At 43.0% G+C, this 23,196-nt stretch overlaps 1 protein-coding gene across 2 annotated transcripts in view; it reads left to right on the top strand.

Moving 5' to 3' along the window:
- SYNPR (synaptoporin) overlaps positions 1-23,196 on the top strand; it is a 145,524-nt gene that overhangs the window by 86,073 nt on the left and 36,255 nt on the right. The window contains exon 1 of one of the 2 annotated variants that reach the window (XM_083493340.1): positions 4,325-4,675. The exons of the other annotated variant lie outside the window; for it this stretch is intronic. Coding sequence (XP_083349466.1) covers positions 4,652-4,675 — 24 coding nt within the window. The 5' untranslated portion in view covers positions 4,325-4,651. Of the gene's footprint in view, positions 1-4,324; positions 4,676-23,196 lie in introns of those variants that run through there. 2 annotated transcript variants of the gene reach the window in all.

Here is a 23,196-nt window from a genome sequence, read left to right as displayed (position 1 = left end):
GCTCAGTGTTCAGGTTAAACAAGCCACAGCCATGCTGACTGACCCTCCCCATTACTCCAAGTTGCAGACTAACAAACCAGGGTGGGTGCAGAGAGCAGAGTCCACATGGTGGACTTCAGCGCCATAATCAAAGTAATACCCATTTCTCCTGCTACAAGTTGCTCCATTCTTGGTTCTTTGCAAAGATCCCAAACCAGGATCAGAGAAATAAATCAGATGCCCCCATGTTGGTGCAGGATAGTTTTTGTTCATTTTATCTTGCTAAACGATAAAATAATTTAATGTTCTGCTCTGCCTTGGGGCATCTGGCATTGTGTTTCTTTGAGTGTGGTTGAGATGAGTGTGTTTAAAAGCATCACCAGGAAGTATAACTGTTTTCGCTCCGGGGCTGGTTCACACTCATCTCAATTATCTATACAGGCCAGCAAGAAGTATAATCAAAGGTTCAAGGACATCTTCAAGCCAGGCAAAAAGCACTCAAGATACAAAGGAGGACAAGGAGTGGGGACTGGGGAGAGTCCAGAGGACCAGATAGAGTGCCGCATTTGGCCCGCCGGCATAAGGTCCCACATCCCTGCTAAAAGCTACCAGTTAAGAGATGAGTTGTCATAGAACTGTAAAATTGTAAGAGATCCCCCATGGGTCATCTAGTCCAAACCCTTGTGGTGCAGGTATCTCAGTTAAAGCATACATGACGGATGCTGAAACACTCACAGCTTGTTTAAAATAGATGATAGTTGTGCAATGGATCAAACCTCAGCTTTCAGGATTATCTTTGCAAATGGTTCACGGACAGCCAATTTAAGTAAAATATTTGTGCTGTTCTGAAAAGAATTCCCATAAGTACCAAGTGTGGCGTCAAAACTAATGGCTTTTTCACACATTACACTGCAACCAAAGCCAATTCTAGCTTGCTGGATCATGCACCTTTATAAGATGTGTATGCAAGCATGTTTGCATCCATGTGTTATCTTTTCAGGTGTGTATTTAAGACAAGATAAGTGTTTATCTAAAAATGCAATGTGTGAAGAATTACCATTACCAGTAAACTACAGGAGTTTAACTGGAGTACAGTTTCTCCTCCTATGTCAACATTTTTCTCTCTTGTGGTTGTCTGAAAAGTGGAGGTTCAAATTCATAGCATACTGCTTCACATCACCCTCTTATTTCCACAGTGCTTGCATATATTTTGGGAGCACAACAGAGGAAAAATCATGCTGCTCCATTCTCTCCATGCACAGCCACTTCATTGATTGATAACTGGGTGTCTGGTTGTAGCGTTGTGTCATTGAGGACACTCTTTGAATGCAGGGGTGATGGAATAGCACTTAGAAGCTGTAGCTACAATAAGCAAACAACATGCAGCATGACCAGATATGGCTTAAGTTTCTCTGTATATTGCAATCTCCATATTGCAGTCGCACCCACTCACCCATCCTTGTGCTACACATGAATCCATATAACACAGCTAACACGCATATATATGTTCACGGTATGCATTTGCAACATAAATCTACTGCTTCATCCAAAAGTATGAGTAAATGACTAGCAATGGCTACTAGCCGTGATGGCTGTGCTCTGCCTCCACAGTCAAATACAGTATCCTTCTGAATACCTGTTGCTGGAAAACAGCAATAGGGAAGAATGTTCTTGTGCTAAGATCCTGCCTGCAGGTTTCCCATGGGTATTTGGTGGCCACTGTGAGAACAGGATGCTGAACTAGGCAGCCCATTGGCCTGATCCAGCAGGCCCTTCTTGCATCTGTAAGATTGAAACGTAACCTTTCTTTGCTATCCTAATTGTAACGATGATGATGCTAATTTCAGTGGGTGTGGAATGGAACATATAAATTCATGTCAGGCAATCCAGCTGGGTAATGATTTGCGGAAAGGGGGGAATTGATTCAGGATGATCTCTGGGTAGGATATTAATCTGAAGAGCTGGGTGGCAGAAACTGAGAGAGGAGAGTGGCAGGGAGAAAAGAAAAAAGTAAGTGACCCCTGGATGGTTAAGTCCAGTCAAAGATGACTATGGGGTGTGGTGTGTTAGCATTCCTGCTCCATGATTTCAGTTATGGGATTGTTGTTTATCACATGATGGTGTATGTTTTGACTCCACAGAGTGGGAAGTGACAGAGACAGGATGTTCGTGTTACCGTGTTCCGTGAAGTGGGACTATTGTCCTTTGTCCTTTCTCTTTGCTGTCTGATGCTAGAGAGAGGGGGAGCCATGTTGCAGTGCTCCGTGTATGTTTATATGTAAATAAAGTAGATTAGCCAAAATGCTGAGTTGCTGAGGTCTGTTACACAAGCTGTGAAGACTTTGCGGATCCCAAAGTGTGCTGATGTCTGTTGCCATTGGTCGCTGTGGTATTCAGGCAGAAGAAAGCTTTTGAAGCTCCCGAACGATTGACCAGGAGGGAGGGAACACGCCAGTCGGGCATGTGTCTCTGCCAGGGTCCTACTTGAGAGTAGGACGTGCTCCTGACATCTCGCTTTTCAGCCCGAGGGAGCCGAGGGTTTGTTCGGGTCATGTAGCCAGGATGACTAAACCGCTTCTGATGCAACGGGACACTGTGACGAGTGCCGGAGCGCACAGAAATGCCATAAGTACCCTGCCACAGTGGTACTTATTTATCTACTTGCACTAGTGTACTTTCCTATCGGTTGGCAGGAGCTGGGACAGAGCAATGGTGGATCACCCCATCACGCAAATTCAAACCCGCCATCAGCTTTGGCCTCTCTCACACACCACCAGCAGGTGGGTGCTAGCAGATTAACCCTGAGGGAGTTCAACCTTTGACAGACAGATGGCTCCCACCCCATATATGCTAAACTATATTGTTGGTATACTGTAAAGCAGATGTGTAGAGCATGCTTATTGACTCAGAGCTGAATACCTGGGTTTCCAATGGAAGTTACTCCCAGGTAAATGCATAGATAACCTAAAGGAGTAAACAGTTTCAGGCAGCAGACCTTTGTACATTTGCGTACTTGGAAGTCCAACTGAAGACATTCAGATTTACCGTGCTTGACATGTAACTGATTGTTGTTCTGCTACTTCCACTCTGCTACCTGTCCTTCCCAGGTTGATTTGGCACATTCTATAGAATGTGATAAAGCTTGGGGACATCTCTTGAAATCCATTATGTCGAAGTTCCTGCACTTCCTTCGGGACCAGCAGAGCTGCTGGTAGCAAGAAGACTTCTGCCACTCACCTCTTTACCTGCATGTGCAATGAAGCTGCCGTGTTTTATTGCCTTGTACACAGTAGCCAGAATAAGCCGCTGGGGCAACTATGGATGTGCTAACATAATAATAATAATAATAATAATAATAATAATAATAATAATAATAGTAGTAGTAGTAGTAGTAGTAGTTTACTGAGTCTCCCCAGCCACTCTGGGCGGCTCCCAATCGAGTGTTAAAAACAATACAGCATTAAATATTAAAAACTTACCTAAACAGGCTGCCTTCAGATGTCTTTTAAAGATAAGATACCTGCTTATTTCCTTCACATCTGAAGGGAGGGCGTTCCACAGGGCGGGCGCCACTACCGAAAAGGCCCTCTGTCTGGTTCCCTATAACCTCACTTCTTGAAATGAGGGAACTGCCAGAAGGCCTTCAGTGCTGGATCTCAGTGTCTGGGCTGAACGATGGGGATGGAGACACTCCTTCATGTATACAACATACAATTTAAAGCCAGCAGGGGGAGAGATTTTCCACATCCGTTGCTTATGGAGTCCTTGTGATTTGCATCTTGTGCTTGTGGGGTCAATAGCAAAAAGCAGGTGTTGTTCATACTTCACTACAGCATGATTGACCTAAATCCAGTGCTTTTTTTTCCTGGGGGTATGCATACCTCTAAACATTTTGTGAATCTTTGTACTTTTGTCCATTTACTATATTTATTTTTCCTGATTTGAACTATAAAATGGTGGGATGGAAATGTGATAAATAAGTAATAAGTCATGTCCCTTTACCTTTACCTTTACCTTTACATGTTTAGTTGGCGGTTGTGGTGTTTGCAGGACCTTTGCGTTTTGTGTCTCTGTTTTTTTGTTTGTTTTGATTTGCCAGTCCTGGCTGTTCACATTCAAAGTGCCCCCTTACCAGTATTTGCCCCACAATTTCTTCTCAAATGAACACGAAGGTGAATGAATAATGTTCAGGCTTATTTAGCACGAGCCCAGGACCCAGTTCTCCACAATGACCTTTCCCACAAAGCAAAGCTAGTGCGTTCACAGGTCTGAGCAATGATCTGTGCAGCTCTGTGGCACTTCCTAGACAAGAGCTGAGCACTTGCTACAAAAGCAGCCGGGTCCCTTCTCCCACCAAGGGAGAAAGTAGTATTAGATTCCTGTCCTTAGACTGTGTGTAGTCATTCTCTAATAACATGAGACCATTTCTGCACCGTTCCCACCTCCCTCTAGCAAATAAGGCTCTAGCTGCTGCCTGATTGGTATATCATCTCACTTTCCCTGAGCATTGATTTTTTTCTTCTTGCTTGCTTGCTTTTTATTTGCTTCATAAAAACAGGGACAGGAGCTACTGCTGGCTATTGAGGAGCTTTTGGGGTGCCTCTGTTTTTAGCATGAGCCAATTTTTGTCTTCTTTCAGATGAGGGAAGTTGGATTATAAAACCTTTTGTAAATGTGTATGGTGATATTTGCTCCGGTAAGTTAACAACAACTGTAACCAGTCAATGTTCTTTTTCCTCTAGAGGAACTCTTATTTTAAAATCCAAAGCTACCTTTGTTACACTGATCTGTGTGTATCTGTGTCTCTCTGTCTTAGCAACTGCACCCTAATCTTAGGTGATTTTGTTTCTGTGGGTTTCCTTGATGTTTATTAAAAATACGGCTTTTTGGGGTAGAGAGAGAGAGAGAACTGTTTTAGTGAACTTATTCTGCACTTCGGGAAGCTGTAGTGATGTGTGCATAAACAAAAAAGAAAGATTGCAGAATTTATTTTAAAATTATCGTTGAATCTTTGGTCTGTACTGCCCAAGTGTTTTCAGAATATTTTACTTTTCTTTCTTTTCTTAAAGTAATGCAGTTTTTTTGAACAAAGTAATTCAATATATTGAAAAAAATATCAAAATTAAGGAAAGGTTGCATGGTGTCATACTGTAATTTGATGCAGATGTTTGCTGCCATTGGATAGTATTATGCAAAACAAAATAGTTAAGTGATGGTATCACAGCAGCTGACCATTTCTTACAATGCAGATCAACAGCACCTTTGGAGATGTTATTAACCTGATACAATCTATGCAGGATTCCTTCTGTAAAGCAGAGATTTTTTGTGCATTAAATATTTCACTGTGTTTTGTTCTGTTTTTGTATACTACCTTTTCATTGAAAACATTCTTTATTCTATGTAGTTACAGGATATAGCATTTATTTTGATATGCAGCATTGTAATGCTGTGTACATTTATGACACAGTACAGTAACTCTGTAGCTAAGGAAAACAAGCGGTGTGTAAGTGGTTAAGTTGCACGATAGAATTTCTGGGTTTGTAACGATGAGCATTGTAGCTTTTGCTCCTCCTGGAAATAGTGGCTTTTGATGCCAAGTGTTTGAAAAGTACAAGCAAAGTCCATTAATTGTTCTACTGCTCGGCACTGTTAACAATCAGAATACATGTATGAACAGAGATTTCCTTGTTGTCTTTCAGCACTTAACTAATCCACCAACCTGCACCCTGACACATTTGCTATCATGGTATCAATCAAATGGCATTGTTCAAAGTATGGAAGATGAGATTGATTTAAATGGAAAATCAGAAAGAAAACAATAGCAGAACTGTGGCTTTTAGGGGGAGTTTAAAACCTTCTGTTCCAAATTCCCTGGGCAGCAACTTTAGAATGGGGATTAAATTGAAGCTGTCCCATTGTAGATTTCCCCTCCCCCCAAAAATAACCCAAAGTCCTTTGATTCTCACCTGCTTCAGCCAAAATCAATGCTAATAAGTTTTTCAGAGTGCCCCTTTTCTGGTCTCCAAGTGTAAAGGATAGTGAAGCATAATGGAAAGAAGGGAGAAACCAGTAATTTGAATGCATGGCGATAAATGTTACTAATTTGAATTTTTGTGGTCATGTAATAGAATCTGAAACTTTATATAAAAATGTTAAATATTTTAGATAATGCACGAGCAAGCACATTCATTTCAGAAAATTATTATATGGAGTGTAAACAAGTTAGTGTTCTTTTTAGCAATAGCAAGCCTATCATCATCATCATCTTGCTATTGATAACATAGATGCTTCCATAGCTAGAATCCAAAACATTATTCCATGCACATGGGATCACTTTAATTGGGGACGAAAGAACAGTAAAGGAACTACTTGCTTGGTTTTGCCACAGAACCAGATACAATATTTTGCCTCACTGCTCCCAATATGTGCAAGTTTCAATGCCTTATAACCCTAAGACAATCAGATCCATGATATCCAGAGATGTGGATCAAGGATCGTAACAAGTTGCACATTTGCAGCTGAGATAGTCAGCACTGAGTACCCCCATTTGTCCATAGGTCCTTTAGGATATATCACACATTATTTTTGGTGGTGGTGAGTGACAAACCTGTGTCTGGGTTTTCTTCTTCTTTTTTTAAGTTACCCAAAGTTTATTCCAACCAAACCAGCACGGGTGGTACACATATATAGCTTACTGCTATATGAGTCAACACACTGACGTCTTAGAGTAGCTCTATATAAAAGTTTCAGCAGTGCTCATGCAGTTTGACTAAAGTCCTTGAGTGGCTCTTGTAGCTGGTGAAGCTGCAGCTGGGGCAGAATGTGGCAGCTCGACTGCTCACTGGGGCAGGATGTCACCAACATGTTAGCCAACTGTTGAAAGAATGCCACTGGCTGCCAATTAACTCCTGGACTAAGTTTGAGGTGCTGGTTTTGGTGTATAAAGCCCTATGCAGCTTGGGATCATCTGAAAGATTTTGTCACCCCTTAAATATACAGCCAATCATGGTGCTTTGCCAGTGAGGGCCTCCTGCAGATCTCATCTTCTCAGGAGGTCCAGTCTGCACAATGTAGGATTCTAGCCTTTAATGTGGTGGCAGCTACCCTTTGGAATTCCTTCCCCAGAAATATTACACAGGCACCATCTGTAGTCTACTGGAGACCTTCCTGGCTCCTTACTCACCATGCCCTCTGACACAGCACAACTATGTTTTGGGCTACATTAAGAGTTGAAAACTTTCGATGTGAAAAATTATCATAGCTGGGATAAAGCCAGGAGCATGTCGGGCAGCAGAGGCTAGTGGACTTCATCAGGAATGGAAAAGCTTCTCTGTTTGCTCGTGTAGATAGAGCTAAGTGAACCTGTGCTTGTGTCCTAGTGTGTGATGAAGGAACTGCACACAGAGATGGATAGAAGGCAAAGCCTATTGCTTTGCCAACAACCACCGAGTCCCTTATGGCTCAACTATCAGGTGTGCGGGTGGCAGGGCAAGCATCCTTCAGTCATTCACACTAGAAGTAGCCAACCAAATCACCCCACCCACCCCAGATCCTGTTGGGCCACCAACTACCATCAGTCCCTGATCCAGCCTGATCAGCGGTCAAGGATGATGGGGCTTGTAGACTAGTTGCACCTAGATTGGCTACCTGTAACTCACACAATAGCATATGCAATGACATGCTGAAGCTTAGTATTCACTGCGTATGTTATATAGTTCAAGCATGCACACTACGTAAAAAAGGATGCTTCTACCTGTAACTCAAAAGTATTCCAATTTTACTCGCACACCCAAAAAACCTGGCCTTTACACAATGATTTATAGGCTAGCCACTAAGCTAGTAGTCCTCACCACCATGTCCCATAGCAGCAGATTCCATAAACGGATTGTGCGTTGCATGAATGAGGTGCTGTATGCCTGTTAAAACAGTGTCAGTCTTGCCGTCAAAAGCTTTGCATGCTACCCATGGTGCTTTTAAGGAAGCTTGATTCCCGGTCTCAACTTTTGTGCCTCATTATGTATCAGCATGCCTCGAAAGCAATCTGATAGCTTCAGCAGCTGTTAACAGATGGGTGCAGGCAACTTGTTATATTGGAGCGATTTAGTCCAAAAGGGTGAGGAGATTAGGGTGCAAGCTTTTCCTAATTAAAAAGTGGCATCAGTTTACATCTACCACTGCTAGAGGAGAGAGAGCTTTTGCTTTACATCTAGGAAGCTGGCCTGAGAAAAGTCTGAACGGAGCTGTCCAAACAGAAATTCTCACACCTGGCTGATGCAACAATTATGGCTATAACACAATTCAATCTGATTGATTTAAGGTATTTATATATCCCTTTCGTCATACAGCTCAAGGTGGTCACAATCACACAATAATTTCAACTAGCTCCCGAGAAGAGGGCAATACTCCTTAACAGCTGCTGCCACTGGACTGTCAGTACCCCCCCCCCTTCTGATACCATGAACTTTCCCTGCTGTGTTCCATTGATAAAAGGCTTAGTGTGATCACACCCCTTGTGCTGTCCTAACATCCAGGCCAAGGGATCCTAGCATACAGTGCTAAAAGGCAGCAGATTGTCACTCTTTAAATCTTTCCAACCAATGAAGGGGGGGGGAGTTTTATCCCTATTGTCTGACCTCTGCATTGTAGGAGCACAAGATCCAAAATAACTCTGGTACATCATAAACAGCTCAAAACTGCAATACTCCTTGGCAGGAGCAGGGATCAAGCAACGGGAACTCACCCCGTGACGGGGATTCGAACCGCCGACTTTCAGATCGGCAAGCTCAGTGGTTTAACCCACAGCGCCAACAACATCCCTAACCCACAGTAGTATACCACCCTTCATTTGAAGGAATGTGGAATGCTCTCGCCAGGGAGGCTCACCTGGTGCCTTCGTTACATATCTTTAGGTGCCAGATAAAAACATTCCTCTTCTTCAGACCCTCAGCTAATTAAACAATATACGGCCTGTTAAACTGTGTTTGGCATGGGGGTATTGTTTTTGTTTATTACTATGTTACATATTTTTGTGTTTTTATATTGTACACCACCCTGCAAACCTAGGATGGAAAGCAGTATAGAAACGTGTTAAATAAAATGAATATAAACCTCAATCATGTTATCAATGCATGGCATTTCTTTCTGTCCCCATGCTGGATGGGGCGGATGGGAGTCATAGTCTAAAAGGTCTGGAGAGCACTAGACTGGAGAAGGTTGGCCCTGCCCTTTTTGCACATCTTGGGTGTTCTTTCTTTTTACAAGAGGAATCCAAAGTAACATGGTAGCTCTTACAGCGTGCTGCATCACACCCCAGCCAGGATCTCAACGCCAGTCGAAGCTCTTTCTACCAAAGTCGTTTGCCTCTCTCAAGAGCGGCTTTTGTGATTCTTACAATATTCCTCCCAGTGGCACACTGAGTCAGTGCATCTTGCTGTTAACTGGAAGTTTGGTGGTTCGAGCCCACCCAGGAATGGCTGTGGACAGGGTTCCCAAATTGCAAGGGGGCTGGACTAAATGACCCTTGAAGTCCCTTCCTGCTCTACAATTCTGTGATTCTATTTCACTCTACATTCCATAATGGTACCTTGGCACTTTGCAAGCCTGTGAAGTCTTTTTATTTTTGTTGCAAGAAGAGAGGAGGAGTGAATCATTTATGCACTGAATAGCAATATGTCAGGATCGATTGCTGAGCCCTGTTATCACCGAGCTATTCTGAGAGCTGATGTTCCTCCCCTCCCAACCGCTGAGCATCACCACTAGACAGCCCTGTCTCAGGGCCAGCTCCAGCACAGCGTTTTCCTCCGCAGGACTGCTCTTCAGATTATTATGGAGAAGACAAATCAAGACGGATGTTGCAGGAAAGATATGTGGGGAGGACACTACATTCCAAGAGCCTGGTGTTCCTAAATCTCTCCAGAGGAATCCCATGCTGATTTCCCTCCACTTCTCCAACACAACATCTCCACCCATGCCTTTTTCCTATGGGAAAAACTCCAAAAGCAAACAGATGCCAGAATTGGTTACTGGTATTACCATCACCATCTCTATATTTAATACGCGGAGGTCTATGGTCATATGAGGCTGTCTTGTATTGACTTGGACCATTGGTCCATCAAACTCAGTACTGTTGACATTGTTTGGTTCTCCAAGGTACCCGCAACCCAACCCACCCTCTTTGCTACCTTATTGTCATTTTTTTCACTGCAATTCTTGGGATTCAGCCTGGGATCTTTGCATCTGAAGCACATTTCTAAGCTACAGGACCCTCCTCCAAGCTTCTACATAGAATCCCACCCTCTTTTTTATGTAGGTTTATGCAGACCTTTAAGAAAAAGAAATACTTTTTGCAGTAGCTAGCCAGCAATCTGTGATCTTAGTTTTTATGTGGTCTTATTTTATATATAGTGGTTGTAAAATGCTCTAGTTTATTAAAAAATGAAATTGCAGCATAGGATATGTTTTTATAAATACATCCATAGGTTTGCTGTAATTTTTCCGCCGCAAGGCATGGGGTAGCAGCAGGATCTGGTGGGGGAAAGCTGGGTGCTTCATCAATGCATCAGTCCCCCAAGGCTGTGTCTAGTGCAAAGCTGTAGATGGATGAAACACGGACACTTGCTGTCTGCCTTGGGCTCCATGTCAGTTGTGTGACTCACTCACACACACAGGGCTGGCAGTGCAGCAAGGTCCAATCGCTAGCATACCTTATAAGGTCATGATGGTGCTATGATTCTCCTATAATAGGGTTGCTAGCATTCGGCAGTAACAGCTCTCCAGGAAAACCATGGAACAGGCTCACAGCTTTATGGTACAGGAATCTCCCCACTTATGTATGTTCAGCATGCGTGTTCCCGCTGACACACGTGCTGAAAACAGCACCTAAAGGGAGTGGGGTGGGGTGGAGGGGGAAGATTCAGATTGGTCCTGGTTTCATATTTGGTTCAAGACTGTTCTCAGAATGTTTTCATTATTTACTTTATTTGTTATTTGCCGAGTACTGATGACTTTAGTGATGAGCTTTCCAAATACTGGTGATATTAGTGTTGGGGCCAGGCAGGTCTCACTAGTGCCAATGCTAATTTATGATTTTGGTGTCAGGCTAAAATACTCCTTCTCACCCAGACTTTTGATGAGATATGAAATTTAAGTGTTTCCACAGGGATAGCTGACTCTTGCAGAAAAATCAAAGAGTTTAAAGACAAGCTTTTGTAAACTGCACTTCTTTGGATATATGAAGTGCTACCCTCAGCTACAAACATTGGAGCCAACTCCTAGCCAAGCCCCCATAAAATATTTGAGGAGATCGCCACCACCATCCCAGAGAAACCACCCCTCCAATTCTACACTTGTGTGCTCAGTTCTGAGCATGGTCGGAAAACCAAAATGCATGCCCTGCTTTTCTGGGGTACCAAAGTGGCTTACAAGTGGCTTTCTTTACCAGTTAACACTTACATTGTCTTACATTGCTTTGCATTTAGCAGGACCTTAATTTTTTCCTCTGTTGTAAAGTTATAAAAGATAGATGCATAAAACAATTCGCATGATTTCATTCCCCATTAAGTGATGTAACAGCAGAAAGATTTTTCCTTAACTGTACCTGGAAAGATCACACACGGCATGCTGTACTTTTTAAAAAGCAAAATCTGAAGTGTGTTGAAAAATATAGCATGCACACACACAGCTAACCAAGGAAAGAAACATATTACTGGGTGCATTGCAAAGATACTAACATTGCACATGCTTACCCGAATGGGATGGGTAAAATATTGCACATATCTTTTACTTCTGCTCCAGTGAAGAAGAATAAGAGAAACTGAGGGTAACAAAACATTTGTGTCAAGTTCTCCAAAGAGCTCCTACATAAAATTAATGAGGAGTTGTTAAAATAGACTGCGATGTTCACAATTGGCGCAACGTCTAGCGTGATGATAATGAAGTTAGCAACCTCATTAATTCGACATCATCTTGGATTAGGTTTAATTGAAGGTTGCCAATGAGCAATTTAAATTATAAATAATATAATGCAATAGAAGCCTTTACTATAATAATAACTAAGAGTTTACAGTCATCAGTTGCAAATATGGCAGTGTGGTGTTTGGGGTTTTTGGGTTTTTTGTCTCCTATTCACCTCTCTGACCCATCTGATTTGCTTGGGTAGGTTTTTTTTAAAAATCCCAAGTTGAATTCCCACTGCATTTTCTTGATAAAGTCCTCCCGTTATCTACAATTGCTGCTCTGGGGAATTGCTGCTGTACAATAACTGCTGAAGATCAATGAAAGAGCATCTGCTTTGCATGGTTCAATCCCTGAGATCTCCAGTGGGGTTGGCAACTTCCCCTTGCCAGAAACCCTAGAGAGTGCAGCCCATCAGTGTAGACCAGGCATCGGCAAACTCGGCCCTCCAGATGTTTTGGGACTACAACTCCCATCATCCCTAGCTAACAGGAGCAGTGGTCAGGGATGATGGGAGCTGTAGTCCCAAAACATCTGGAGGGCCGAGTTTGCCTGTATCTGGTGTAGAGAATGCCAAGCTAGATGGGCCAATGGCTGGACTCAGTGTAAGGCAGCTTCCTATGAGAGATGTCAATAGATGTATAAAGCAGTCTCTAGGAATAGGGAAGGGAGGGAATCACTATGCTAATCTAAGAACAAAGCTGCTACTACAAAAAAAAAAATGAAATGAAATAAAGTGACTGCAGTGACCTTATTTATGAATTTATTTGGAGAAATTCTAAAATGCACCTTCATCCATAACATAGGTTCCAGCGTGACACTCATAAAAATTCCAGAAATCAATGCAATGTTGAAGTAAGCAGTAAAAATAAAAACAACATTATGAGTTGAATCCAATTTTTTAAAAGTCGTAATCAGAGTAGACCCACTAAAATCAGTGGGTTTAAGTTAGTTGTGAGATCCATGAGCTTCAGTGGGTCTACTCTGAGTCTGATTTATTCCCCCATATGAACCGACCCAGACCCTGCAATCATAATCTGAGGCCCTTCTTTGTGTGCCTTATCCATGAGATTCCAGGAAGATGGCAGCATGAGAACGGCCTTTTCTGTGGTGGCTCCCTGTTTGTGGAATGCTCTCCACAGGAAGCCTTGCTTGGCACCTTCATTTTATATCTTTATGCACCAGGTGAAAATGTTTCTTTATGACTAGGCCTTTGGCCGATTAACATTCTATGTCCTTGTGGTAGGAGCCTTATTGGTTTGTTTGTGTTTTATCATGTGTTTTGTGTTTTCATTTTTGTATTTTTATATTGTGAATCACCCTGTAATCTTTGAATGAAGAGCGGTGTACAAATTAAACAAACAGGAATAAAATAATAATTTAGTCAGATGCAACCTCATGTGTTGGCCTTGTCCTGATATACTTTCCAAAGGTGTGGGTTTGTAATGTGGAAGCAGCAAAGCCCTGCTGTGTTATGCTTCCACAGAGCCAAGTGGAGCCAAGGCCACCCCAGGAATTTGCCAAGGGCAGTGCTGTGTTCTTTGGAGGGAGCAATGACCTGCTGCTTTTGGCAGCTGATAGAAGAGACTTTCCCCCTCCACAGTACTCCTTTGGTCTGTGTACCTTTGCTCCTCAGGAACAGCAGGGAGGAAAGGAAGCGTGTGGAGCCTACCGACAGGGTCTAATGCGAAGAAATTGAACTTTCCGACATTGTGTGTTTGTGTTGTGAAATAGTTGCTTTTTGCTTTAGAAGGGCTCTCGGGCATAGCGAGGTCAAAGGTTCACAAGATGGTTAAAAAGTACAAGGAAATTGTACACAGGAGGGTTAAAGGTTCAGGCGATGGACCTGGCAATTGGGAGGAAATAGCATTTATCAATACCTAAACTACTGAGAGAGCAGAAGGTGGTTGATGGAATTCAAAATGGCATTTAATGTTTCATCATAGAATTGTAGGGTTGGAAGGGATCACAACGTACATCTTTTCCAACCTCCTGCCAGGCAGGAATCATAGGATAATAGAATCGCAACTAAAGAATCTCTGGCAGGTGGTCATCCAACCTCGGTTTAAAAACCTCCCATGAAGGAGAGTCCACCACCTTCCAAAGCAGTTTGTTCAGCTGCCAAACTGCCCTTAATGTCAAAAGGTTCCTCCTAATGTTCAGTCAGAATCTTGCTCCATCTTTCATGTGAAAGTCCTTTAGATCTTTGAAGATGGTTATCATAGAATCAAAGAACTGTAGAGTTGGAAGGGACACCAAGGGACACCATCTAGTCCAACCCCCTGCAATGCAAGATCATATCTCCTCTCAGTCCCCTGGACACTACTTCTGTAGTCATTGTTTACATACTGAACTTTTCAGGGATGTGGTGGTAGCTGGTGCTGCTGTTTTGCAGGCATCTGCTATCTTCTGAGCTACGGATCTTAACTGAGAAGGTAACATTCTATTACTTCTGCCCACGGCTTGCCCACCCAAAGTGGCAAAGTGAGGCAACCACCTCAGGTGGCAGGATCCACAGAAACTGCAGATCTGGCCTCCAAGGAACAAGCTTCTTGGAGACCAGATATGAGCACCCCCAATGCCGCCTCTACAAAAGGCAAAAGGAGACCTTGCTGGTCTCCTCCCAATGTAGATCTTTATATAGATCTCACTCCTTCTTCCCTGGTGGGGTGAAAGCACCTTTTTGTGGTTTGCCTCAGGTGCCAAAATATATTTGGCTGGCCTATATCTGCCCCATCCCAACTATGGTAGCATTCCCTGTCCCCTAAGACTGAAGGCGAATTTGAGCATTGCAGTTCCTCTCTGGAAGCTGCTGAGAATTATTTCCATGTGGCAATGTTCTATCTGGCAGGAACAGTGCCTGAAAGCCATATACATTTGCCCCAACCAGCACCATACATTTGACTTATTGTCAGGCTTCGGGGAAGCGGCTTCCTCCTTACCTTTGGCCGCGGATAAGCAGAACAAAGCAAAAATAGTATCTTACCATTTAAAGATATTTTAATGATCACAGCGAAAGAACAAAGAGTCCATTCTCAGAGTAAAGGTGCTCCCAATTAAGGTTTACACCCACTCCCCCCCCCAAATCACCCGAGTCACTTCCTCACCTTGCAGCCTGATCTGGCAACCACTGTGCCTTCTGTGCAGCTACCTTATCTAATCTCAGTGACCTTGGACTGATTGGCTGGACACTTTCCAGCGAACCGGAGTCTGTTAGCTCACAGTGTGACGCGGCAGCTAAAAAAGCCAATGCAATTCTGGGCTGCATCAATAGGAGTATAGCATCTAGATCAAGGGAAGTAATAGTGCCACTGTATTCTGCTCTGGTCAGACTTCACCTGGAGTACTGTGTCCAGTTCTGGGCACCACAGTTCAAGAAGGACACTGACAAACTGGAACGTGTCCAGAGGAGGGCAACCAAAATGGTCAAAGGCTTGGAAACGATGCCTTATGAGGAACGGCTAAGGGAGCTGGGCATGTTTAGCCTGGAGAAGAGGAGGTTAAGGGGTGATATGATAGCCATGTTCAAATATATAAAAGGATGTCACATAGAGGAGGGAGAAAGGTTGTTTTCTGCTGCTCCAGAGAAGCGGACACGGAGCAATGGATCCAAACTACAAAAAAGAAGATTCCACCTAAACATTAGGAAGAACTTCCTGACAGTAAGCTGTTTGACAGTGGAATTTGCTGCCAAGGAGTGTGGTGGAGTCTCCTACTTTGGAGGTCTTTAAGCAGAGGCTTGACAACCATATGTCAGGAGTGCTCTGATGGTGTTTCCTGCTTGGCAGGGGGTTGGACTCGATGGCCCTTGTGGTCTCTTCCAACTCTATGATTCTATGATTCTATGATTCTCCCTCCCGGTTGTTCTCCTAGCTGTTCACCCCCAGTTCTTCCCAACTTTTGTCTTCTGAATTATGTCCCTCTGCGAACCACTGTTTCAAATCTATACTGTCCCACTGCTCCTGGGAAGATTCAGGATCCTGATGAGGAGCAGGTGGAGGCTCCCACCATTCCTCAACTGTGCAGCCCTCCTCAGCACAGTCCCTGACACTTATATGGGCAGATACACACAACTGAGCCATCCCTGTGGAATGAAGCTCTAAGATATTATGCCTCTGGCATGGAGCACCATTGCCTGGAAACCCTGTGCAGGAAAAACATTTCAATTGATGTCAGCTTCAAAACTCTAGAAGAAGGGATGTCCTCCCTGGATTTGATGAACTCCAACTCCCATAAGCTCCAGCCATCACGGCTGCTTGTCAGGAGTGATAGGAAAACAGGCAGCTGTCTTTTGCTGAGTCAGACCAATGGTCCATGTCAGTAGTGTTCACATTTACTGGCAGCTACTGCCCAGGGTTTTAAACCGAGATCTCTCCCAGCCCTAACTGAAGATATCAGGAATTGAATCAAGAACATTCAGCATGCAAAGCAGATGATCTTAGCACTGAGCTATGGCCCTTCCAACAACGTTCAGAGGTGACAGAGCCTAGGACTTGCCAGTCAGAAGGTTGGCGGTTCGAATCCCCACAACGGCGTGAGCTCCTGTTGCTCGGTCCCTGCTCCTGCCAACCTAGCAGCTCGAAAGCATGTCAAAGGGCAAGTAGATAAATAGGTACTGCTCCGGCGGGAAGGTAAACGGCATTTCTGTGTGCTGCTCTGTTTCACCAGAAGCGGCTTAGTCATGCTGGCAGAAGTGGCTTAGTCATGTACGCCAGCTCCCTCGGCCAATAAAGCGAGATGAGCGCCGCAACCCCAGAGTCGGTCACGACTGGACCTAATGGTCAGGGGTCCCTTTACCTTTATATGGCCCTTCCAACAAGGTTCAGAGGTGACCAGAATTAGGGACACATAAAGTGCTTTTAAAATTGCTTCCTTCTCTTCTGAGTTGTCATTATGGGCAGGGAGATTTTTCCTTTTCTTTCCATTTTATTATGATGACTTTGCAGATGACCTACTTCAGAGCATCTGGTGCTGGTTATTGCAACTTCAAAGACTGTTGAGGGGGGAGTTCAAATGTACATATATTTATACCAACAAATGCAAATGAGAAATTGCAGCAATCGTTTACTCCTCTGGGAGAGGTGGCAACCACATGTGGATTGTGCAGAAGATAGAGAGTGTTTATGTGCCCTAGGAGGCTGATTGCCTTACAGCTGTGTGCGATGGATAAGCAGAACCAGGTCTTCTATCGTGGATTAACATTCTCTCCAGACTATTAATCCCACTTTGATTCTTTGATCAGCATTCTTGCTGATCAAGTTTCCTCCATGGACTTGAGCTCATTTTGCCCTTATCCTAAACTCTCTTATCAAAATGATCCAGATTCCTTGAGTGTCCTTCACATCATGTCCCATGTTAGCACACATTCTCAACTTCTGACTTATTAAATACTTGGAATGTTTATTGGAGCCATGTGGATCACTGAAGTTGCATTGCATTTTTAAGGCAATAAAATGGAACCCCCCCTTTTTTTGCAAACAAAAAAACAAAAACAAAAACAAACCTCAAATACACCATATGGTGTATTCAAAAAGACTGGGGCAAATTTATACTTTATATGAAAGAAAATTGTAAACAGTTGAAAACGCTTGTAGGTTTGAGTTGAAATGTTTGGTAATGGGAAATTAAGGAGCTGATTTACATATAAGAAGGTGATTGCTAAAAGATTGATATAAGGTATAAAAGTGGATATAGGTATGCGAAGAAATTGGTAAAGGTGTGTGAAAGTCTGTCAGAGGGAGGGAAGGAAGTTAATGCTTTATTTAAGCAATGCTTAAAGTTATGGATTGTTTTTTTCTTTGATTTTTGATATGTAATGAAATATAGAAAACTTAATAAAAATTATATATATATATATATATATATATATATATATATATATATTTTTTTTTTTCGTAGATTTTCACGGGTACAGGAATGCAGGTTTGCATATGGAACTTCATACACCATATGGAAACGAAGCTTCACTGGAAACTAAGACTATAATGGCCAGCTTTCTGGGTGCACTTAAAGCAAAAAGTTTATATTCTTTAGTTGCAACTCATTTGTAGTCTTATTGTATTAGGTGTCCTGTACACCATTTAGAGACCATATTGATTAAGCGGCATACAAATTATTGAAATAAATAGGTAAGCATTGTTGCAGCAGTAGCATTTATAATATCAGGCAGGGTCAAAGGAGCGGCATGCAAGCTTCAAATCCAATCCAGTGAAGAGCAAGTCCTTCCTGCCGGGATCTGCATTTCCCAGCACCCCTGGCTTGCGCCTGATTCACAGCCATAGCCATGTACCAGATGCCAGGAAGCCTTCCTCCATCTCACCATGCCTGGTAATTGGAGGAAGGCTGAGGAGGTTTGAAGACAGAGGGGAAGCAGAAGGTATGGAGGCCTCCTGGGGGATGGAGAATGGGTCTCCATCACACTCCCAAAAGCATCCTTAAGGGTATAACAGAATCCAGTTTTGCTTGGAATAGAGCTGTTTTCTGAATTGGAAGTGTGTGGGTGTGTGGGAATAGCTCAGTTTTCCATTGCAGATAAATGTCCTCTGGACATACCAAGGAACCTGCTAGCATCTTAATAGTTTAGATTAGAATACAATTGAGTTTTATTCTATTTCTATTAAAATATAATGAGAGAGGAGGAGTACTCGTATTCCATTATGTGGTTAAGCTAAATGGTGTGTTGAAGGGAGAGGGGGGAATGGTTATTTTAAAATAATCAATGGGAGATGATTAAGATAAAGCTTTTCTTCAAAGGAAAAGATGGAAAATTGTCTCCCTGGAATTAAACTATTATGCAAGTAAAATTATTAGAACATGATGGTTACTCAGTTTAAAATATTCACAGCGCCAAGTGCCATCATCCATCGATTTAAGAATCATATTAAGTGGTTTTCATCTTAAAACGTGAAGTACTAAATTGGAGCGTCTGCCGTTAAAGGCAGCATTCAGGGAACCCTTTAATGGAAAGTAACAGAAATGAAGACACACAGACGACTTTTAAAAAGGATTAGATAAATTCATGGAGAATAAGGCTATAACTGGCCACTAGCCAAGCTGGCTATGCTCAGGAGGGGAGGGTCTTTTTTTGTTTGGGTCATGTTTGTGTGGTGTAGTGGTTAAGAGCGATAGACTCGTAATCTGGGGAACCGGGTTCGCGTCTCCGCTCCTCCACATGCAGCTGCTGGGTGACCTTGGGCTAGTCACCCTTCTCTGAAGTCTCTCAGCCTCACTCACCACACAGAGTGTTTGTTGTGGGGGAGGAAGGGAAAGGAGAATGTTAGCTGCTTTGAGACTCCTTCGGGTAGTGATAAAGCGGGATATCAAATCCAAACTCCTCTTCTTCATCATCTGGTTGACCTCTGTGAGAGCAGGATGCTGCCGTAGATGGGCCACTGACCTCATCCAAAAGGTTCTTATGTTCTTAAGAAGATAACTTTGAAATAGAAGCTTTGAGCAACAGGTGGCCCATGTAAATAAGGGCAATTTCCACAACCTCCTCAAAATCTGAATATTGGCCTATGCCCCTCAATAATGTTTCTGGTGCAAGTGCAGGAAAATCTTGGTTTCCCAAAGGGAAACACCTCACCGGATGGTAAAAGTGTTCTTGGACTGTACCGCTGTACAGTCTGATGCAGATTGAATGATCCTGCCTGAGTATTCAGTCATATAGGCCTGGTTCACACATTACAATAAGCCAAACCACAGGTTACCGTGACTGCACAACCTGTATGTACGGTGTGGGTCTGTCCCACTCTGGCTAATGGTAGGGCTGGTCCTGACATCTTGGATTCTTTTGGGCAATCTTCCACAGTGGTGTTTCATGGTGGTTGCGGAGTTCAGGAGTGGCAGAGAGAAAATGCATTACCTGGATCCAGTCCCGACTAGAAAATGTATGTTTTGGCCTCGGCGTTGCAGATTGCCAATGAGCCAAGCATCAAAAATGTCACTGGGCTCATGATTGAATCTGTGCACAAGCATGTTGGACCATATTAGATGGTTGTGTATATGTATATCTGGGTGGATGGATGGATTTTTGGTGGGTGGATAGATAGATAGATGATAGATAGATGATAGATAGATAGATAGATGGATAGATAGATAGATAGATAGATAGATAGATAGATAGATAGATATAGATAGATGATAGATAGATATAGATAGATAGATAGATAGATAGATAGATAGATAGATAGATAGATGATAGATACCATAGATAGATAGATAGATAGATAGATAGATAGATAGATAGATAGATGATAGATAGATACCGTAGATAGATAGATAGATAGATTGATAGATAGATAGATGATAGATAGATAGATAGATAGATAGATAGATGATAGATAGATGATAGATAGATAGATAGATAGATAGATAGATAGATAGATAGATAGATAGACAGATAGATAGATACCGTAGATAGATAGATAGATGATAGATAGAGGATAGATAGATGGATGTAGAAAAAGCCCAGTTTATTTAGGCTGATCACTCTTGCTAAAAAGGAGAGGGGAAACCAATTTTGGTTCGACTGTTCTAATAGTATGTATGTTGCTTGGAAGTTAAATCAGCAATAGGAGGAGGAAGAGTCTGAAGGAAGAACAGGAAGTAAGGAAATAGAGATTGGGAGATGGATAGAGAGGTGAGGAGAGAAGTGTAGGCCCTGTATCTGTTTGAAGTACTTATAAAAAAGTACACTGTTGAGAGCTGCTCCTTTGATTACACAGACAATGTCAAATGAAACAGCTGAAGCCTACAACACACTTAAAACCCAGAACATTTGGTGCAAGTTGATGCTGTCCTATTTGTTTCCAATGATTTATTAAAATGTAAATGCTAAAAGTGTACATGTGACAAATAGGTGTTTAAGAGCACATGCCTAATAAGGTTCCAGTTACAGATAGGTAGCCGTGTTGGTCTGCCATAGTCAAAATAAAAAAATTCCTTCCAGTAGCACCTTAAAGACCAACTAAGTTAGTTCTTGGTATGAGCTTTCGTGTGCATGCACACTTCTTCACTTCTGTGTATCTGAAGAAGTGTGCATGCACACGAAAGCTCATACCAAGAACTAACTTAGTTGGTCTTTAAGGTGCTACTGGAAGGAATTTTTTTATTATGCCTAATAAGGGTTTAGCCAAGATTGGCTATGGCTCCCTGCTGAAGGTACACATGGAGTTGCTGTTTGATGTGGGAATGGCCCTAAAAGTTCGTTGTTGTTGTATCTGATTTGCTGAACGGCCTGTCTGACTTTGCTCCTATCCTGCACCAGACAGCATGGTGGGGCACCACCACTGATCCAGCCAGGCACATCCCCACTGGGAGTTAGAAGGGAAGGTGGGGAGGCAGCACTGATGTTAGTGCAATGCAAACATGCCAGCAGAGCCAATCCAGTGCTCCTACTAGTGTGTTTGCTCACTTCATTCTCACTCACCCTTCACCCAAAGGCCCCAGGGTGGGTTGCGGCATTACAGCCTTGCCCCTCCCACTCTGCCTCCTAGTCACAGGTTAGGTGAAAGGTGGTGAACAGCATCTGCTACTGTATGTATATGAAGCATCCTTATATCAGCTCTGATTTCTGGCTCATCTCACCCAATATTGCTTACTCTGACTGGTAGAGGCTCCAAGGCCTTGGGCAGGGAGCCTCACATTGTGGGGATCCCTCTCTCTCCTCCCTGCCCCAGTGTGAGGGCAACAGTTATGATGTAAAGGAACAGACAACGATTTGGGATAGAAATTGGTCACAACTTTATTGATTGCAAATATAGATGGACTTTGGCTCAGGCAGTGGGTGTATATCCATTTCAGCCTCCTGCTAGAGGGCTTAACTTTTGAACAGGGCCGTGCCAAGGATTGTGGTCTTACCAAGAACAAGGTGGCCGACCCCAGGCCATCCCTGGGGTCATCTATGGCCCATCTGCCCCACGCTTGGCTTCTGGATAAAGACTTCCACCTAGACCCCTTTAGTTAGGTTGGGTGATGCACCAATTCACCCCAAACCTTGATGACTAGGATTCCAACCAATGCCTTACCCACCAGAAGTTATCGGTTTTAACCCTGGCCAGTGGACCAGGGCAAGATTTCGGCCCTCAGGTCTGCCGTCCAGGCTCCTGCCACTTGGATTCCCCTTGCCATGCCTTTTGCCCTACAATGCTGCCAGCCAGGGAATTTAAACGGCCGCCCACTGGGATATGACTCCTTACTGTCCCGGGAATGGAGGGCAACCCACGAGGGACTGCCCACCCAGAACAGGGTAAGCGGCCATTAGAAGCTTCTGGATCCTTCTAACTAGAAATTCCATGGATTGAGCCGTGAATCATCTGCATGCAAAGTGTCTTCTCTTCCACTGAGCTATATCCTTTTCTTGCATACTGGAATGAGTGTGGACCCCGTTTACCTCTTCATTTATCAGATTATTCGAGTTCTGTCCCTGGAATTCCTAACTGAATCATCACCTGTGCATGGATTCTCACTTCCAGCCTTCAGAAGACGGCATATCAGAATTACTCATGAAAAGTTCCCCACACAAAAGCGTGGCTTTAAGAAGAAGAAGAATTGGTTCCATAACAATTGACAAGTGACAAATGTTCAGAAATACTTTGTACCTGACTTGTTGCACATTTATTTTGGTGCCTCTGAAGCACCTTGTTAAATGGAGCTGCCTCCATTTTCCTTTTGGTGTTGTTGTTGTAAAAAAATCACAATAATCAGAACTTCATCAAGATACTACGCAGTGTGAATTAGATTGAATGCTGACCTGCTGTGGCAAATGCTGAAAGTCGAATGGCTGAAAGCCAATAATTTCATCACACTACATAAGTACTCCATTGACTTGCTCTCCTGAAGCACTTTTGATGTCAGCTGGAGGCAGGTAGATTATGATTCCATGCCGGGGTCTAACATTTCACAACCTTTCCTCTGCTTATAAACTGAAATATTTTTGAGGAGCATAGTGTTGGTGCTAAACAAGATTCCCTGTACTTCATTCAGTGCCTTTTAAGTCAACAAAAGGCAGAACTTAAATGCAGCAGATATGTTCTTATATTGGGGGGGGGGGGAGGATGAAATCACCATATAAATATACAGCCATAGAACAAAAAGATGCTATATATCTATAGCAAATGTGGAATCCTTTCTGCAATGCATTTTCTCCAGGTTTCTTGGACCCCAAGTTAACAGTCAGTTGCTGGCCACTCTCAGTAGCATCCTCCCTTAAAGGATCAAATAGCCTTTTAAAAATAATAATAATAATGAACCATAGCAGGTTTC

The sequence above is a fragment of the Podarcis liolepis genome (assembly GCF_965112155.1).
Source record: "Podarcis liolepis genome assembly, chromosome: 2".
Taxonomy (NCBI): Eukaryota; Metazoa; Chordata; class Lepidosauria; order Squamata; family Lacertidae; genus Podarcis; species Podarcis liolepis.
The sequence above is the reverse complement of the archived record's forward strand: the minus strand, read 5'-3'. Positions and strand labels throughout refer to the sequence as shown.